Consider the following 18,092-nt stretch of genomic DNA (forward strand, 5'->3'; position numbering starts at 1 on the left):
AGATTTTTATTAATATTTTGTATATAGGTATCCCTTAATGATTTATAGCATGGACAGATTGAGAAGAAATGGTATTCATCCTCAATTTCTTGTCTGTTACAGGATAAGCAAATGCGTTTACTTCTTTCAATGTTGGTATAACGCCCTCTTTCAATTGCTAGGGAATGTGCACTTAGTTTAAATTTACTGAAAACTGATCGGTCAGTTTTGAATTGACATATATCAATATATGGGGGCCTTTAATATAAATGTATCGAAAGATTAATTTAATTAAAGTTTGTATTTTTCTTTACGTGTTTTTAAAAAAAATGCTTGTTTATATTTGTCTAAATAGTATTTCATAACCCTCTAAACACTGGCAAATATATTATATTCTTATAGGACTATAAAAATTCCGTTTTCAAGGCTCATGAGGTAAACAAGGTATGGAATCTTCTTTTATAAACTAAAATTAATAATTTACCCGGTTTACCGTGGGAAAATCACACTGATTTGGAATAGCCTACGTGTACATAAACATTTTTTTTGTATCTAGGCAACGTTTATATATAATTTAGTCATGGACATTCCCGTTTTTCTTCGTCTTTGCACTATCATTTTCTATGTTCAGTGGACCGTGAAAATGGGACGAACGGACGAACGGACGGACGCACATACAAGACAACATAATGCCCATAAATGGGTCATAAAAACAGGACCACAAGCAATTCCTTTATGATTATCGACAATATTTCATAAGTTTGTAAGTTGCACCATAAAGCATAAAGTATGTTCTTGCATATATTCAGTATCTTTGAAATTGTAGTACTAGTACTATGAGTTGCCATGCATATACATTGTATATAACCTCACCTCACCTCACCTCACCTCACCTCACCTATCCTCTTCATGCCAGTCGGCATTTAAGGCCCTTATTTTATATATATATAAATTGGATATATCATTAGCATCGAATTGGTTAACCGATACAGCTTTAAGTCTTGCTTATCTCGTATTCTTGCTTTTCACAAATCGAACAGTATTCCTGATGATGAATAAAAGTCGGCAACTTCAAATCTTACGCCTATAACATGTGTTTGTATTTTTCATTTTGGACTTCCTCGGAGCCTACATCGGTTGCCTTGTGACAGCGCACTAGACTCGACTGCATGTTGTAATTCATATCATGGATTCAAACCGGCCAGTTATAACTAAAGAGTAGAACATTAGTGTGTGATGCCTTTCTGCTAGCCTAATCATGCGGCGTAACTGAGTAGTTATAGAAAGAATTTGTCAGAATAACGTAACCGTGTATAGAAGACGGACGAAAGACACTAGAGGGACAGTCAAACTCATAAATCGAAAAAAAAAAACCTGACAACTCAATTGTATAAGGTGACATGTCTTCCTCAAGTAAACATAAATAGCTGCGTGTGTCTCGGTGTAGCACAAATCAATGTTTATAATCATAAACCATATTAGTATGTTTCGTACTGAGTATGCAATTATTTTAAAAAATGAACGTTAAACAGCCAAAAATCATAATCTATTATTGCCAGTGCAATGAAATTTGGAAAGAAGATTAAGTGCATAAATTGTTCTTTCAAAGTAATTAATAGCAAGATTAAAGTGGAAAAGATAACAAAAATCTTTGAGAAATGGTTGAATATTTGCAAATAACTTTTAATTGGGATCTTCTTTATGATATTTTCCTTTGACAAATATCCCATTTTAGTAAATCTTCACGACTGTTAAAGATTCAGCTAATTTGTTTAAGTTATCCCTTCGAAGATCTGACACTCAATATGAAAAGGCTGTCTGGATTAAATTTATGACACTTGCTGTCTTTAATTCAAAATAAAGTAAATAATGTATATAAAAATAATATCGCAAATATATGTTATCATTTGACTATAATTAGTTGTTTTCAAAATTGTAGCATTGAAATCACTATAAAAATAAAAAAACAAAACTTTAAAAACATCACGAAGTGAAATACTGGGTCATAATCCGAATATATATATTGTATATGCAACTCGTCTATAAACATCAACCAAACAATGTTAGATCTGTTAATAAGCTTTCGCAAATTTTTGGTTCTTCCCTCGCCGGGATTCGAACCTATGCTACTGAGATATCGTGACACCAAATCGCCTGTACTGTAACCGGTGCTCTAGACAACACGACCACCTGGGATTCATGAAAATGAAGCATTCGGTGGCCGGGTGTTACCTTTCCATGTCAGTTTTAATCTAGCGTCGAACTACAGAACATAACATATTAGGCATAAAGATGTTATTTTTACAGATCAGCTAAATCATCTATAGTAAAAGATCCTACAAATTAATGTAAAATACAGTCACAGAAAAATAAATACATCGATATACAGCTAAAAAAAACCACTACCATTGAATTGCAGGCTAACGTCTTGGGACATGCACATCATCATCAATAACAGACTGAGGCGTGGGCCAGTGATGTAACATCCAACATATATAAATCAGTTGAAAAGACTTAACTCATCAGATCCATACAGAGCTCAAAGTCGACAAAATACATTAAGGCTAAAACAAAAACAGATCTGAAAGTACTCGCAGTTACTGCATGAAAGCTAGTTCAAAGTGAATTATGTATCTTAGACTAAACTTCTTATCATAACACAGTAACACACACATAAATCTTTGTTGGTGGTTATAAATTGAAGCATATTCCTAATAAAATTGAGAATGGAAAGAGGAATGTGTCAAAGAGACCACAAACCGACCATGGAAAAGACAACAACAGAAGGTCACCAACAGGTCTTCCATGTAGCGAGAAATTCCCGCACCGGAGGAGTCCTTCAGTTGGCCCCTAAACAAATATATCACAAACATTCACATAACTTATTTGTTGAAACAGGACGATATCACGGTGTTAATAGATCAGAACGAAAATGCACTCTCTGTACTTTAAATACAATAGAAGACGAGTTTCATTTCATTTTACCATGTGATTGTTATAATGCAATTTGGAGACAGTATATTAAGCCATATTATTATAAGCGTCCATCGTCATTTAAGCTTATACAGTTGTTGAGCACAGAAAATGTAAAAGACATATGTAGCCTTTGTAAATTTCTTTTCCATGCATTTAAACGTAGAACAGACATGTTATAAGTTACCAATACTTACTACAGATTATTATTCTTCTCGGATGTATTCATTTATCAGTTATATATGTTTTATGTATTTATGTATTTATTTATGTTATATTGTATTTGCATATATATTATATTTGTACTGATGAGCATCATTTGCTCAAAGTAATAAAGAATTGAATTGAATTGAAGTCTAGTCGTTTTATTAACACATTTAAATAATTACAAGTAATAAAATATTAGGGTTCACTTTTTTTTAATTTCTTTTTTTCAGCAATACATGCCTTTGATTAAATCAAACTGTAACTTATGTTAGCCCAAATAACAAATAGAAAACATTGGAACTGAAGTCATTGAAACGACAAAAAAATCCGTTGCAGCATATCTGATGTCATCCCTAAGAAAAGTTGATGTCTAAATTCAAGTCACGGACAAGACATTCACACAACTGTACATAACCAACTTAAAATTTTGACAAGGATTTTTGTTCCGCATATTCCACAATTGTGTTTCAACTTTGTAACATTGTCAGAGGAGGATTGTCTTCTATTCTTTTCAGCAGGATCTTGATTTGGTTAAACAAGAAACTAAACATAATCTTCAACGACATTAACATTGATATAATTTATGCTATTTCGGTGTTATAAACAATGGGACATACTTAGGGGACGTAAAACATAGACACTTAAATCTACGTTCTTATAATTTTCTGTCACATACACATATGAAATCTAAGCAACATTTTATGCATCAACAATAATTTGAAACTACATACTTTGTTTCACTTTTGATGATGCATTTCTTAAAAAGAATTTGATTTGGGATAAATATGGCATTTTGAAGACTCATAAGTACAAGTTCAAGAGATAAAACAAAGATTATTTTTAATGAACAAAACAACTTTGATTTGGGATAAATATGGCATTTTGAAGACTCATAAGTACAAGTTCAAGAGATAAAACAAATATTATTTTTAATGAACAACTCGTACAATTATCCGTATATTAGTTCACAATTTGGCGCCTACTTTACTCTTTTGTACTTTCTTGCAAGCATCAACCTCTGATCTGCTTCAGTATCATGAAGACAAACATATTCTAAATTTATAGAATTCTTTTTTTTATTAATAAAACATGCACTGTTATTTATTTTTTTAACTATAAGATATGTCTGTGATAGAAAATAACTCGAACAACTCAATGATGCCGGGAGTGACCGACAAAGGTATCAGAAGATGTGGTATGAGTGTCAATGAAACAACTCTCCATCCATTTATGATTTGTAAAAGTAAACCAGTATTGGTCAAAGTACGGTCTTCAACACAAATCCTTGACTCATATCGAACAATCAAGGGTACCAAAGTGACTATTGTAAAACCATTCAAACGGGAAACCCACTGGTGTAATTTATATATATAAAAAAAACGTGAAACACTTTTGTACAACACCAACAAACGACAACAACTAAACATCAGGTTCCTGGCTAAATTTTGCATATTGAATTCACGCGAAGCACTCAATTGAAGATCACGTATCCCAGATATATATCTACGCAACCAAATATACATGTATGCTAAATTCGTAACTCCTACCTTTGGTAAATAAATAATTCCTTATTTGATATACATTAAGGTGTTCTTTTCATTTGTCACACGTTTGAAAGTCAATTCGTATTTTTTTTTTTTTTTGGGTGTTTTTGTAAATCTGAGTAAAACAGAACAAAAAAGAGAAATTATGCAGGTTCTGTTGGAATCGACGAAAACCAGATTTTACGTAGTCACCATTGCAAACTTTTCACCAATTGCCTGTCAACACTCAGGTTGAAAATAACCCGCTATACGGTATTTTGAACAGAAAGGGTGAAAGAAACAACATCTATATTGCTATTTAATGAATGAAAATTTAATATGATAATACGAGCATTGCATTTAACGTGTATGAGGAAAGTTTTGTGTTAAATCTGCTTCTACATCAGACACTATTTCTACATCCTTCCAGCGTTTAAATCGCATTTCTAACTTGGTTTTCTCTGTTATTCTATAAAAATCCTTACACGCTAACAGACTTTTGAATCTCCGTTTTGCTGCTAGCATAACACATGTTTTCAAATATTCCATTAAATTATATTTTTCTGCTTCAAGAATTTTTTTGACAATTTCTGACGATGACAAATTATCACCAATTTGTTGAATTTCCTCTGCTAGAAAGTCGTCAGCGCGTTTCAATGTATTTTTTGCCTGATATTCGAACGCCATTGGAAGAATCCTGTGAACGTTTTCACCTGAAATATATATTTTGTACTCTTTAATCATTATTGATAAACATGATAAGCAAAATCTACTTTTTTACAAATGTCTGGTGTATTTTATAGAACATCGGGGAAATAAAAAATAAATAAACTGCAATATTTTAAGTATTTGCACGTTCAACGTGCTTTAATTACAGTATATTTTATTAGTATGCATATTTTTAAAGTGCAGTAGATTTATAATACTTGTACTCTTCAATTTGTAATTGTTAACTTCACGTTTATTTGAACAGCTGGGAATTAAGAAGAATTTCAGAAAACAGAATAGACTATTCTTGGATACGGTTTTCAGGCTAAATCTTTAACTAATTAAACACTAACAGTTACTAATCATGAACGAAAATAAATGGAGAAATAATGCATGACACGACAGATTCGTAATCTCCTATGGCATGTATGGAGAAAGAAGTCTCTCAAAACGATAGTCTAATGTCTTGGTACGATCATGTTTGTTTTAAAGTATTAACGATCTTGCTGTGAGGAACCCATGCTTTAAGTGTTGGGTCTTTTTCCGTACTGATCTTGATTCGATCAATGAGTTTGCATGGCATTTTTTTCCACATCATTGTTTGGATGCAAACGTTTCTAAAAGCTTCGTCTTACTTGGATAAAAATAAAAAAGACAACAGTTTTAAAGCAAGTTAATCATTTAAATATGCATGTATGGGCTTTGCTCATTGTTGACGGCCATAATGTGACAGATATTTTTTTAATTTTGATATCAGTTGTTGTGAAGAGGTGTCTCGTAGAAAATTATACCACATTTACTTTATAATACATAAACTACCATTATATTCTACCGTGTGCTATTTTTAAATTACTTACTATTCATAGGTTCCAGTACACCAGGCATAGTACATCGTAGAAAATTGACAACATCTTTCCGTCTTTTCCCCTTTATAACTATCTGCTGTTCTCGTTTTCCAAATACTGTTTTACTTAGCCGTTCGAATACAGGAGATTGTGCAAAGAGTTCCTTTTTATCAACAAGCAATGAATTACCCTCCACTACCAAGCATACTTCCGGAATTTCTGCACGCGCAGCTTGCCTTTTCATCCATGTCTCAGTTATGTCATGTTTTGACATTGAGTTTGTAATTTTTGCCCAAGCTGAAAAATACAATATACCAAAATGAATGTTAAACTCTGTCACAAATTCAGATTCAGATTCAATATTTTATAAGGTCCCACCACTTGTATTACATTATACATTCCAATATACATATAAAACATTGAATATGAAGTAAAGAGTACATAGTGAAAAGTACAAACAGAGACAAATGAGAAACTGTGGTCTAAATTAATATTAACAAACATTCTCATAGAATGTAGATTTTGTGATTATTTATTCATAATGTTTAGAATTATTATATCCATGGATATGTAAAAATAAATAATTGGATTATATATGTATTAACACCTTGCATTTCCTGGTAAGTGGGCTATTACAAATTAAAATTATACTCGCATTCTTTGAGGTTTTTTTAGTTTTTTTTTAGCTATATATATATAGTCAGTGAAAAAAACAATTATAGTGTTAATTAAAAAAGTATGTACAAAGTTTGTGCGTTTAAAACGGTTGCTAAACTTCCTTCTTCACACACACACAAACAGGATTCAGACTTGTAGACATTTTATGTTTGTATTGTTTATAGATTTTAATAATTGAGCACATTGAGGTTCTAAATTTATGATTTAATCTCGAGTTAGTATATTTTGTATGTATGTTAACATCATGATCTGACAATAAGACAAGCAGACCTTCGACAAGAACACTGAAATGCATCTAGATCATGATGTTAACATTAACCGTTATAACCGTTTTAAACGCACAAACTTTGTACATACTTTTTTAATTAACACTATAATTGTTTTTTTCACTGACTATATATATATATAGCTAAAAAAAAACTCAAAAAAACTCAAAGAATGCGAGTATAATTTTAATTTGTAATAGCCCACTTACCAGGAAATGCAAGGTGTTAATACATATATAATCCAATTATTTATTTTTACATATCCATGGATATAATAATTCTAAACATTATGAATAAATAATCACAAAATCTACATTCTATGAGAATGTTTGTTAATATTAATTTAGACCACAGTTTCTCATTTGTCTCTGTTTGTACTTTTCGAGACGATTTGTCATGCTTGTTTTATCTTGTATGTTACGTTTACACAAACTTAAAGTGATATAATAAGTCATGATATCTTATACATATCATATTTGAAATAAACTTAAAATGAAAATATAATATATAAAATTTTTGTCATACCTGTTTGTAGTATGGGTGTTGATCAATTCCGTTAACTTATTAAAATTACCAATGACTATACCAGCCACTTGACAAAAACGTCAAAAATGATTTATTTCTTTTATAGGATTAAAAGATATTGAATTTTTACTGAAAATGTCAATTTCAAAGTTGTATTGATTGGGGGGAATGAAAACAATTACTCAAGCCTATCTATGGATAAGTATTCCATGTAATTATAATCTTTAGAAGGAATATTGATATGTGTATGAATAATTTATCATTCAATTGTTATTGAAAGGATTAAGGTTTGAAAGGAAATCAAAGCAAGCAATACATGTAACAAGTACAACAAATGTATACCGCTGGTAATTATATAATCTTGTAAAAGGAAGTAAAGGGTGCTTGATGTCTTTTTACTTTAAGAAAATCAATACATGCTAGTAAAATGATTGTATCAGGACAATTCTGAAAAGTTCAATGCAATATTGAAACATTGAATAAAAAAAATCAGATATTTATTACAGAACATAATTATGGGGTAAACATCAAGTAGACAGCAACTCATCAACACAAAAATAGTAAAGAAGTACAGTCATCTTAATTTTAAAGCTGAAATCGTGAATGTACAATATATCCAAAAAAGAATTACAGATGAAAATGTGAAGTTACATTCACCGTGAGAGAACCATAGCTGAAAGCGTGAGGATGTAGACTCATTGAATGAACTACAGTGGAACATTACATTCACCTTGAAAGAACTATTAAAACTGAAAACAGTACAGTCACATAGAATTGCAGCTGTGGCGTAAAACTTAACATTATCCTTGCATTGACAGAAATTTTTGCAACTGATTATATGAAAAGGGGAGGTATACTGTTAAGCGAAAAAAAATAAACTTGAAGGTTGAAACTTCAATTTTCTTCAGAAATATTGCCTGTACCCAGTCAGGAATATTACAGTTATGTTTCCGTTGGTGGGTATAGTGAGTCTAACGTTTGACTGTGCTGCCCTGGTTGAATTACCTTGGTGCTTGATACTTTTTGTTAATGCGTTTTATAATTCTCATACAAAAAATATCCCTTTCATTTATAGACATTATCTACAGAACAGTCGAAATTATTTGAAATAAAACATCTGTACCTGCTGGAAATGGATACGGAGAAAAAGCATACAATATTAATAAAATAATAAAATAAAGCGATACAAAAAAATGCAAAACGGATATATTGTCCTGCAGAAGACATACAATTGTTAATCATTGTTATAGATTGCCACATACTTGGACGTTTGTCCGCCATTTTCCAGATATTTTACTGACTATACCAGGTTCTTCAAAATCATGACTTGAACTGATCAGCTTTTCCGATTTATAACTTTTATATTACATATGTATCTATGTTTGTATTCAATACAAATGACAATTGATTATGAGGAAATATTTGTTAAAGTTATTATCCCTAGACAATAATTGAACCTTTCATTTAAATAGGATTTATGACTGCCAAATGACATTAATAACACAACAACAATAGTCTATTCTATCTGTTTACTTACTGGTTCATTCGCCAATTTATCTTGTATAAAAGAAAAACCAGTGTAAACCTAATCCATTTCACACGATTAAAAAACATACATAAGCAATTTTGAATTGATAAAACGGTGTGTATACAATACATTCATTTTTCAATCTCATAATGTTATATTGACGTGTTGTTTTGATTGCCCCTTTTATTTCGTCTATTATGAATAAAATACTATTCAATTTAAGAATCGTATAAAAATAAGACGAATAGGTGCTACGCACTTGGAAATAAAATTATGATATCTGACGCCAAAGTTTGATCATGTATGTTTTTCCCACAATAAATAAATAGCTATTTTGCTTGTCCGAGAGTACTAGAGTATACTATAGAGCAAAGAAACAAAACATGGGTGACAATTTGCACAGGGAGGATAGTATTTCATATGCTCAGTTACAGGAGAAATTATACTTTTTATATAAAGAGTGAACTATAAACTTACGATATGAGGGATATATCAAGGTATCCTATATAATATATTGTGATGACATAAACGGTACCAATTGTGTGCACCGGATTCGATGTGCATTTCGATAAGCAATTTCTCTTTAATTATGCTCGAAGCAGAGATATATCAAAATACAAAGCTTATTCTAAAGATGAAGAGGTGATAATAAACCAAACTGGATAACAAGTAAAGCCAAAGCCAGGCAAGGACTGGATAGTGTTTATCTGTCATGGTAATATAATGGGAAAATATATTTATTTCCCTCTTAACCGATATTGCAACAGGTTCACAAAACATAGTGGTTTGTAACCGTTCGTTAGGTGTAACACAACATTTCGATTAGGTAAAGGTCCGACTTCATGACACAAAGAAGGAATATTTGTTCGCTCCTCAAACTATTTTAGAAGTCCGACAAGACCGAACAACTAACTCAAAACAGTGAAATGTAGAGTAACATGTACAAAATTACAAATATTTGGATTTTAAGCAATTTAAGGATTAAGACAATTTAATAGAATACAATAGAGACTAATAATACAAATTGTAGATCAAAAGAGTAATAAAAGTTCGATGCAGGTTATGACACATATTCATAATTATTGTATAGAAAGTCAAGGGGATAATCAATTAAAAAAATGAATTATCGAAATCCAGTGTTTTGGCAAAAATTATGATAATTAATCCATGTCAAACACGTACGTCTATATTATATATGCTCTGCTGTGGTTGCAAAGAAAAGAAACTAAATATTTGAATACTGTCTTTTCATTATAATTTAGAAACTATCTTAATTTTAGGTTATGATGGTTTTATGTCAACTATTCAAATAAAACCCAAAATGCTATGTTTCTTTAAATATTAAAAATGTTATGGAAACGAAGTCAATTACATTACAATATAGATCTTTGATAATGTTATGCGACGAGTAAGCGAGTAACGATAAATATATATACATTTCAATAGGCTTACCTCAAAGTGAACATCGAGCAATATAAGAATTGTAATTTTAGGTAAACCTATGTCAAATACTTGCCTAGTTGGGGAGTATAATTCCGCTGTACTGTATACGACAGTCTCACGTTCACAAAAATCTATTGCCATATAAATAAATATTTGCCCGCGGTTAGTTTTTTTTGTTGGTTTTATTAGTTAAAAGATAAGTTTACTTAGTCACCCTTTTTTTTTATCTGACTGACACAAGAGATGCATACAACTAAAGCCTTAGCTTTTCAATTACTTCATAAAATTCAATATAGTAAAGTAAATAAGACGACCTGATCACATGCCAGCCTATACATACAACTACAGAGCAAAATCGATTAAACAGTCTATCAAGACAGTTTTTATCATATTTAATTTATTCAGGTATACAATGTTTATTAAAAACATCAAGTCGTACTTTATTTTTAAAATTCATTTCATGTCCTTTTTAGTGTCAGATTTAATCTACAAATTAGTTATTTAAACATGGGTTAGAAGTACGGTGACTGTGACAGGGTTTTATTAGACATGCATCTATATAAATTTTCAAATTAATATCGATTGAAATATAATCTCATAAATTGAAAAAAAAATGTATTCGACGTACAAATGTATTGTTCACCAGAAATGAAATTTAATGCAACCTGTGTGTCCTTTAAATCGGTAATTATAATTTCTCCCAAATAACTGTATATTTATCTTATATTGGTAGCATGTAACTCGCATCATAGCTAAAAATGTATTGCAGTTCGATTTTATCCCCAAGATTGATATCTTTTCACCACTCATCGGTACATACATGTACTTATTTTAAATCGGTATTAATTTATCTCGTATCGCCGAATCGTTTTTCTAAATTAAAATGTATTTTACTCATTTATTCATCACCTATATATCATAGCATTGTCTAATATATTTATATTGTATCCATATTATGTATAAATGGTATCGATATTTTTTCATCTCACATCGGAATAATTTGTCTCAGAATGGTATCTATTGAATCCAGTAGTATCATACATTGGTAAAATGGTTAGTATCTTTTATCTCAAATATCGGTACTTATTTTTTCATAGAAAATCTATTCATCTCGTATATCGGTTTCTCTTCATTTAATAAATCAGTCTTAATTAATCGTATAATATCGGTGTCTGTTCATGTAAATATCGGTTTCTATCTATCTAATGCATTGGTATCCACTCATCTCATTAGTCAGTATCGTTTATCTGATATATAGACAATAATAGTGCATTGACTTGAAATATCAACGAAATAAGGATGAGGCTTAGAAACGGGGAAATGCGAGGCTGTGCCGAGCTATTTCCCCGTTTCGGGCCGAATCCTTATATCGTTGATATGTCAAGTCAATGCACTATTATTGTCTTTATACTGCAATCTAATTAAAACAACATTTTCAATGGTTGCTTAATGCGTTTATGTTATTTATTTGATTTAAATATTGGGGAAAATCCCCTTTAAAAAGGCCTCATATCATGCTCGCGGAGAAATATACAACACAATGAAATGTACAAATTTACCTGTTGAAACTCACACTCGATGGTGAACGAAATCGTTTGATTCTGGACTTAAATATCAACCACGAGCATGAAACATAATAATTTATAGGTTGCAAACAAAAAATATAAACAAATGAAATATGTTTTTCCAATAATTGCAAAAGAAACAAGGTTGAGTCGATCCATACATCGTTGTTTGCATTGGAAACAAGAACAGGTTGAAGAGGTCGTATGAATAATTAAATATCATTTCGGCATTTTCTATTTAAATATTCATGAGGAAAAGTGATATCGTGTCAGTGACTGTATATGACATATAGAAATATACAGTCAACGCATTTTGACTGCTCAAATAGAACGAGTGCAGTATAAATTCCTACAGATGTATCTCTTATATAGCTATCCTTTTCTAACTGATATCAATATGATTGTCTGATTTATCGATTTCGATCTCATTCTCGTCTCATATCGGTACATATTTATCTCAAATCGATATTTTTTAATTCAATTAAATATCTATTAATCTTAATGCAAAATTGGTACCCTTAAGTTTGTTCGCTTACAATATTAATTTTAAGCATCGTTTTTTTTCTCATTTCATTTCATATAGGTACCATCATTTCATATAATGATACTTTTTGATCATACAGACAGCTATTATTATGAATTTATCTTATTCGGGTGTTGTTTGTCTCTCATTGTTTATGAGTTTATCTTATTCGGGTGTTGTTTGTCTCTCATTGTTTATGAGTTTATCTTATTCGGGTGTTGTTTGTCTCTCATTGTTTATGAGTTTATCTTATTCGGGTGTTGTTTGTCTCTCATTGTTTATGAGTTTATCTTATTCGGGTGTTGTTTGTCTCTCATTGTTTATGAGTTTATCTTATTCGGGTGTTGTTTGTCTCTCATTGTTTATGAGTTTATCTTATTCGGGTGTTGTTTGTCTCTCATTGTTTATGAGTTTATCTTATTCGGGTGTTGTTTGTCTCTCATTGTTTATGAGTTTATCTTATTCGGGTGTTGTTTGTCTCTCATTGTTTATGAGTTTATCTTATTCGGGTGTTGTTTGTCTCTCATTGTTTATGAGTTTATCTTATTCGGGTGTTGTTTGTCTCTCATTGTTTATGAGTTTATCTTATTCGGGTGTTGTTTGTCTCTCATTGTTTATGAGTTTATCTTATTCGGGTGTTGTTTGTCTCTCATTGTTTATGAGTTTATCTTATTCGGGTGTTGTTTGTCTCTCATTGTTTATGAGTTTATATTATTCGGGTGTTGTTTGTCTCTCATTGTTTATGAGTTTATCTTATTCGGGTGTTGTTTGTCTCTCATTGTTTATGAGTTTATATTATTCGGGTGTTGTTTGTTTCTCATTGTTATGAGTTTATCTTATTCGGGTGTTGTTTGTCTCTCATTTGTATGTTTTTATATCAGACACAAATGAAAGTAATTTTTCCTTGAGTAACAAGTTTTGAACAAGTTTTCTAAAACATTTGTAGGAAGATATTTAATCACTTTTAAAAATGCTGTATTTCGAGTGTATCTGCCAAAGTTGAAGTAAATTGTTCTATTAGTCTTTATTATACTATTATATACATACTATACATAAATACACAGTTTATTCTGTTTGTGAAGCCCGCGGTGGCCGAGTGCCGAGGGTTTAAAATAGTTTGCTTTCAACACCAAACACCAAATAATCTATCATACTGTTTATGGGTATGCTACGACTAGTAGTCTACAACAGTTGTTATAGAGGTAACTACTTTAATTATGTTAGTGTCAAATGGAAAGAACTTCTAAAACTAAAGCATGGTATTTTTTAACTCTTCTTATTGTCAGCGTTATTTGTCTGTAGCCTCGTGTTTGATTTTTGTAGAACATCGCTTCATGATAATAGGATCAGTAACACAGATGGTATTAAAAGTTAAACTTTCACCCAGGTCTTATAATAGCCGGTTTAAAATATCTGTTACGATGTCTTAGATTAACCTTTTAATCCGGTAAATCATTCACCATTCTTGAAGACTAATGTACTAAGCATAGATACAAACTTATAAACTTTATAATGCAAGCTCAATCACAATTTTATTTTAATTCTGAATCCCCCCAGAAATATTCTGATCAGCTTTTTATTAATTAATATTTTGGTTGTTTTTGTGTGTTAGTCTTGGTCTTAGTTTTGTGTTTTTAAGGGATGGGGTGGGTTGGGTATATCACCAGTAGTCGGTTCTTATCACTGATTACATGAACGTCGGGGAACTACTGAAATCGTTTTGATTTAGAACTATCTTTGATGATTAAAATTTACACGTTTGAAAAGTTAAAAGTTTGACAGGGCTCAATAAATGATATTTTTTGTATTTGATTTATAAATAACTTTCTCTAATTCTTCGTCAATTTATCCCTTTCTGCATCCATTGTACAAAAAAAAATTTAATCAACGTGTGGTTGGTTGATCTCAGTACTTCATTGGTTAAAATCCGATTGTGACGTCGAATTTTCTTGCTTTCCTCTGAATTTCCTATTGTGACGGCATGAAAAAAGGCGACCATGCCTGACGACGTCACATAGAAAGAACACATCTTTTTGCAGATCATTCGAAAAGAAAGAATAAGTTTGCCTGCATATGTTAGAAAATCATTCGAGAAACAGATTCCACCACCAAATCTTGTGAATACGATATTTATCCACTCTCAACAGTTGAATTATTGTCAAATTTAACTGTCTAGAGTGGATAAATATCGTATTACACTCGATGCAGTGATAGAATCTATATGTATGTTATTTTGCGTACAAAAAGGTGCAGCACGGTATAATTTTTTTACGATTTTAAAATATGAGCCTCACGTTATTTCTTTGGAGAAATATCATAAATTATGTTAATATGACATAGTAAAACTTTCTTATTGTGTTAAAGACTGAATTCTACACTGAAACAAAACGTTTGGGTGGTGCTTAACTATTATAATCACCATCATTAAGTATTAAATATGCGATTATCAAAAACTACAATACTACATCTACATAGAAAAGTCATTCCAAAACCCAATTAAAAAATGTGAATATGTAAAACTACAACACTATATATATATAAAGATTATACATTCCAAAACCCAATTAAAATATGTGAATATGTAAAACTACAACACTATATATATATAAAGATTATACATTCCAAAACCCAATTAAAATATGTGAATATGTAAAACTACAATACTATATACATGAATATATAAAGATTACATATTCCTATAACCATCTACATTTACAAGTATATACTTTACAACACTAATTTTTAATACTTACAATATAAAAGTTGTGTCAAAACGTACCAACTCCTTAAAATGTATTATATATCTTATTAAAATATTTCCATATTTAATGAAATATTTACATCGATTTACACTTAATTTATGACTTTTTAATAGTTTGCGTAAAAAATCTAATGCATTTATCACAGATCATTACACATATTATTTTCTCAATGGTATTGTGTAACTTTTTTGCGTATTATACAATTTAATAAAAATACATACATAAGACATTAGTCTTGTATTATTTTAATTTTAGTTTCTTGTGTACAATTTGGAAATAAGTATGGCGTTCATTATCACTGAACTAGTATATATTTGTTTAGGGGCCAGCTGAAGGACGCCTCCGGGTGCGGGAATTTCTTGCTACATTGAAAGACTTGTTGGTGACCTTCTGTTGTTGTTGTTTTTTATTTGGTCGGGTTGTTGTCTCTTTGACACATTCCCCATTTCCATTCTCAATTTTATCGCAAAAGAAAAGGGCAGCGAAATGTTATGTCTACATGCAATATACGCAAGATTAAGAAAAATATAGCACTTCTTATTGATACTTTTATATATATAAGTAGCTTTCACCAAAAGATAGAAAATTCAAATATATGAGTTTCAAAGAAGAACACAGATGAACAAAAATTTATTTGAGGGAGACACGTGCGTGCTTAGTATTCCACAGTAACTCAAACAATGAGGACTATAATAAAATGTCTGTACCACGTCAGGAATATGACAGTTGTTACCCATTCGTTTGATGTGTTTGAGCTTATGATTTTACCATTTGATTAAAGGTTCTTTCTTTTTTTGAATTTTCCTCGGATTTCAGTTTTTTTGTGATTTTTCTTTTTTAAACACAGTTTATGTGGTTTTTCTTACAAAGAATTGTTTTGCAGAATTTGTAACATTCGTCTAATAGCAAAACACAAGACACCGACAATGTACTGAATGGAGTTAAATTTGGTCCCTTATCATTGTTCTAAAGTGCTGAGGAATTCATACTGTCCCACTACAGACAAAATAAAGTAGGGGGACAGTATCTATAACCGAAGGTGCTTACAAATGAATGGATAAAAGTAAGCACACATGAAGAAAGAAAACATAAGTTGAAAGTCATGATGGATAAAATAAAGATAATATCAAACAAATAAAAAATAATTATTAGGGGGTGTCGCACACTCCTGAGTGTGGCAGTTGTTATTTTCTAACCCCCTTGGTAGGTTAGGTGATAAGACTTATTGATAAACTTGATCTTATCCACTTTAACCCTTGTTTATACCTTTAAATCGACATGAAATAGAAACGTCAATTGTTTCAATCTATAATCTATTATGTGGGAATTATTTAAACACTATTGTAATTAGCTCTTACTTAGTACTATGATTATTGTCAACAAAACGTACGAAACCTAAGTCTTATAAATGCCCGTAGATAAGTAAATACAAGTGTTTACCTTCAATGACAGCGTATGTTTGCCAAAAATGTTAATCCTTATATCTCATGAATCATACTTCAGAAAAGGGAGAAGATTTTATTCCATCTAAAATTGAAATTTCTCTCCTCTCGCTTTGTTGATTGGGAACGAAAGTATCACATTTGGTGCATGTATAATCCGGTGCATTGAATACTATCCAATATACTTTTAGAATTCTTTTTATTACTTACGGGTCAGGAAATATAATTTAACATAGGTGTAAGAAATTCTTAACTTGATGTGATAGTATTTTACTATAGGTTTAAAGGAGATGATAAAAATGTTGACTTTATGACTCTAACCAATAAACGTCCTACACTTCATTAGAATAACCAAAGAGGAACTAACCATAAATATTCAGAGACAAAATTACCAAAGGAAATTAAAGTTATTAGAAATAACACATTAAACAGAAGATACAACCATTACATGTTGTTTCATGAATTGATAACACCGTTTTTAATTAAATAACAATATTTACCTGATCTTTTCATCATTTTTGCTGAAATTATCCAAAAATAAATAAATATTGAGAGAGTAAATCAATCAATAGCCTGACAATCAATGTTGGAGTTCACTTATCGTTTTATTCACGTCTTTATTTAAAACACAATACAATCTTTTTTATTGTCGTATAATGAATAGAACGTATATTTAAATCGATCCGACTTCTCTTGTAAAGGATATCGCTATGTTAAATGTACAATCCAATTTAATTGAAAGGGAATTTTGTGCATTTAAATGTTATAGCTGTTTTGTGGCGATAAGAAGCACGTTTTATTTCAGGCTTCAATATGAGTTTAAAATGATCTTTTTTTATAGTTGCTATGGAAAAACAAACATAAAACTACTTTGATATGTGTTGATGCGTACTATTTTATATTAATGTTGAAATGACATTTGAAAAACATGTATTTGTATGTAGTTTTAAAACTATTTTGTTCACAGCTGAAAATCTGTTTTTAGATACATAGACAATAGTAGTGCTCGTCCTTAAGTATGCCCTTACGGTTAAGATTATTCGAGTCATTAGATGTGTTAATGGCAAATCTCGGAAGTCTATCTTCAATTTATTCACTACTCGTCTACATTTTGGGTACTGGTTC

General features: G+C 30.7%; 1 protein-coding gene across 7 annotated transcripts; it reads right to left on the reverse strand.

Annotated features, from left to right (window-relative positions):
* Positions 1–4,985: 4,985 nt before the first annotated feature.
* On the reverse strand, positions 4,986–17,694 carry LOC134688541 (uncharacterized). Of its 7 annotated transcripts, none has more exons than XM_063549332.1 (4): positions 17,468–17,694; positions 15,517–15,548; positions 6,248–6,532; positions 4,986–5,395 (listed from the first exon to the last, which is right to left on the reverse strand). In XM_063549332.1, exons 3-4 carry the CDS (start codon positions 6,507–6,509, stop codon positions 5,043–5,045), a joined length of 615 nt encoding a protein of 204 aa, XP_063405402.1. In that variant the 5' UTR covers positions 6,510–6,532; positions 15,517–15,548; positions 17,468–17,694; the 3' UTR covers positions 4,986–5,042. The 7 variants fall into 7 exon arrangements, with proteins under 7 accessions (XP_063405402.1, XP_063405403.1, XP_063405400.1 ...); XM_063549333.1 differs by lacking the exon at positions 17,468–17,694 and adding an exon at positions 16,966–17,236; XM_063549330.1 differs by lacking the exon at positions 15,517–15,548.
* Positions 17,695–18,092: the final 398 nt, after the last annotated feature.

Source organism: Mytilus trossulus, chromosome 10 (assembly GCF_036588685.1).
Source record: "Mytilus trossulus isolate FHL-02 chromosome 10, PNRI_Mtr1.1.1.hap1, whole genome shotgun sequence".
In the NCBI taxonomy this organism is placed as follows: domain Eukaryota; kingdom Metazoa; phylum Mollusca; class Bivalvia; order Mytilida; family Mytilidae; genus Mytilus; species Mytilus trossulus.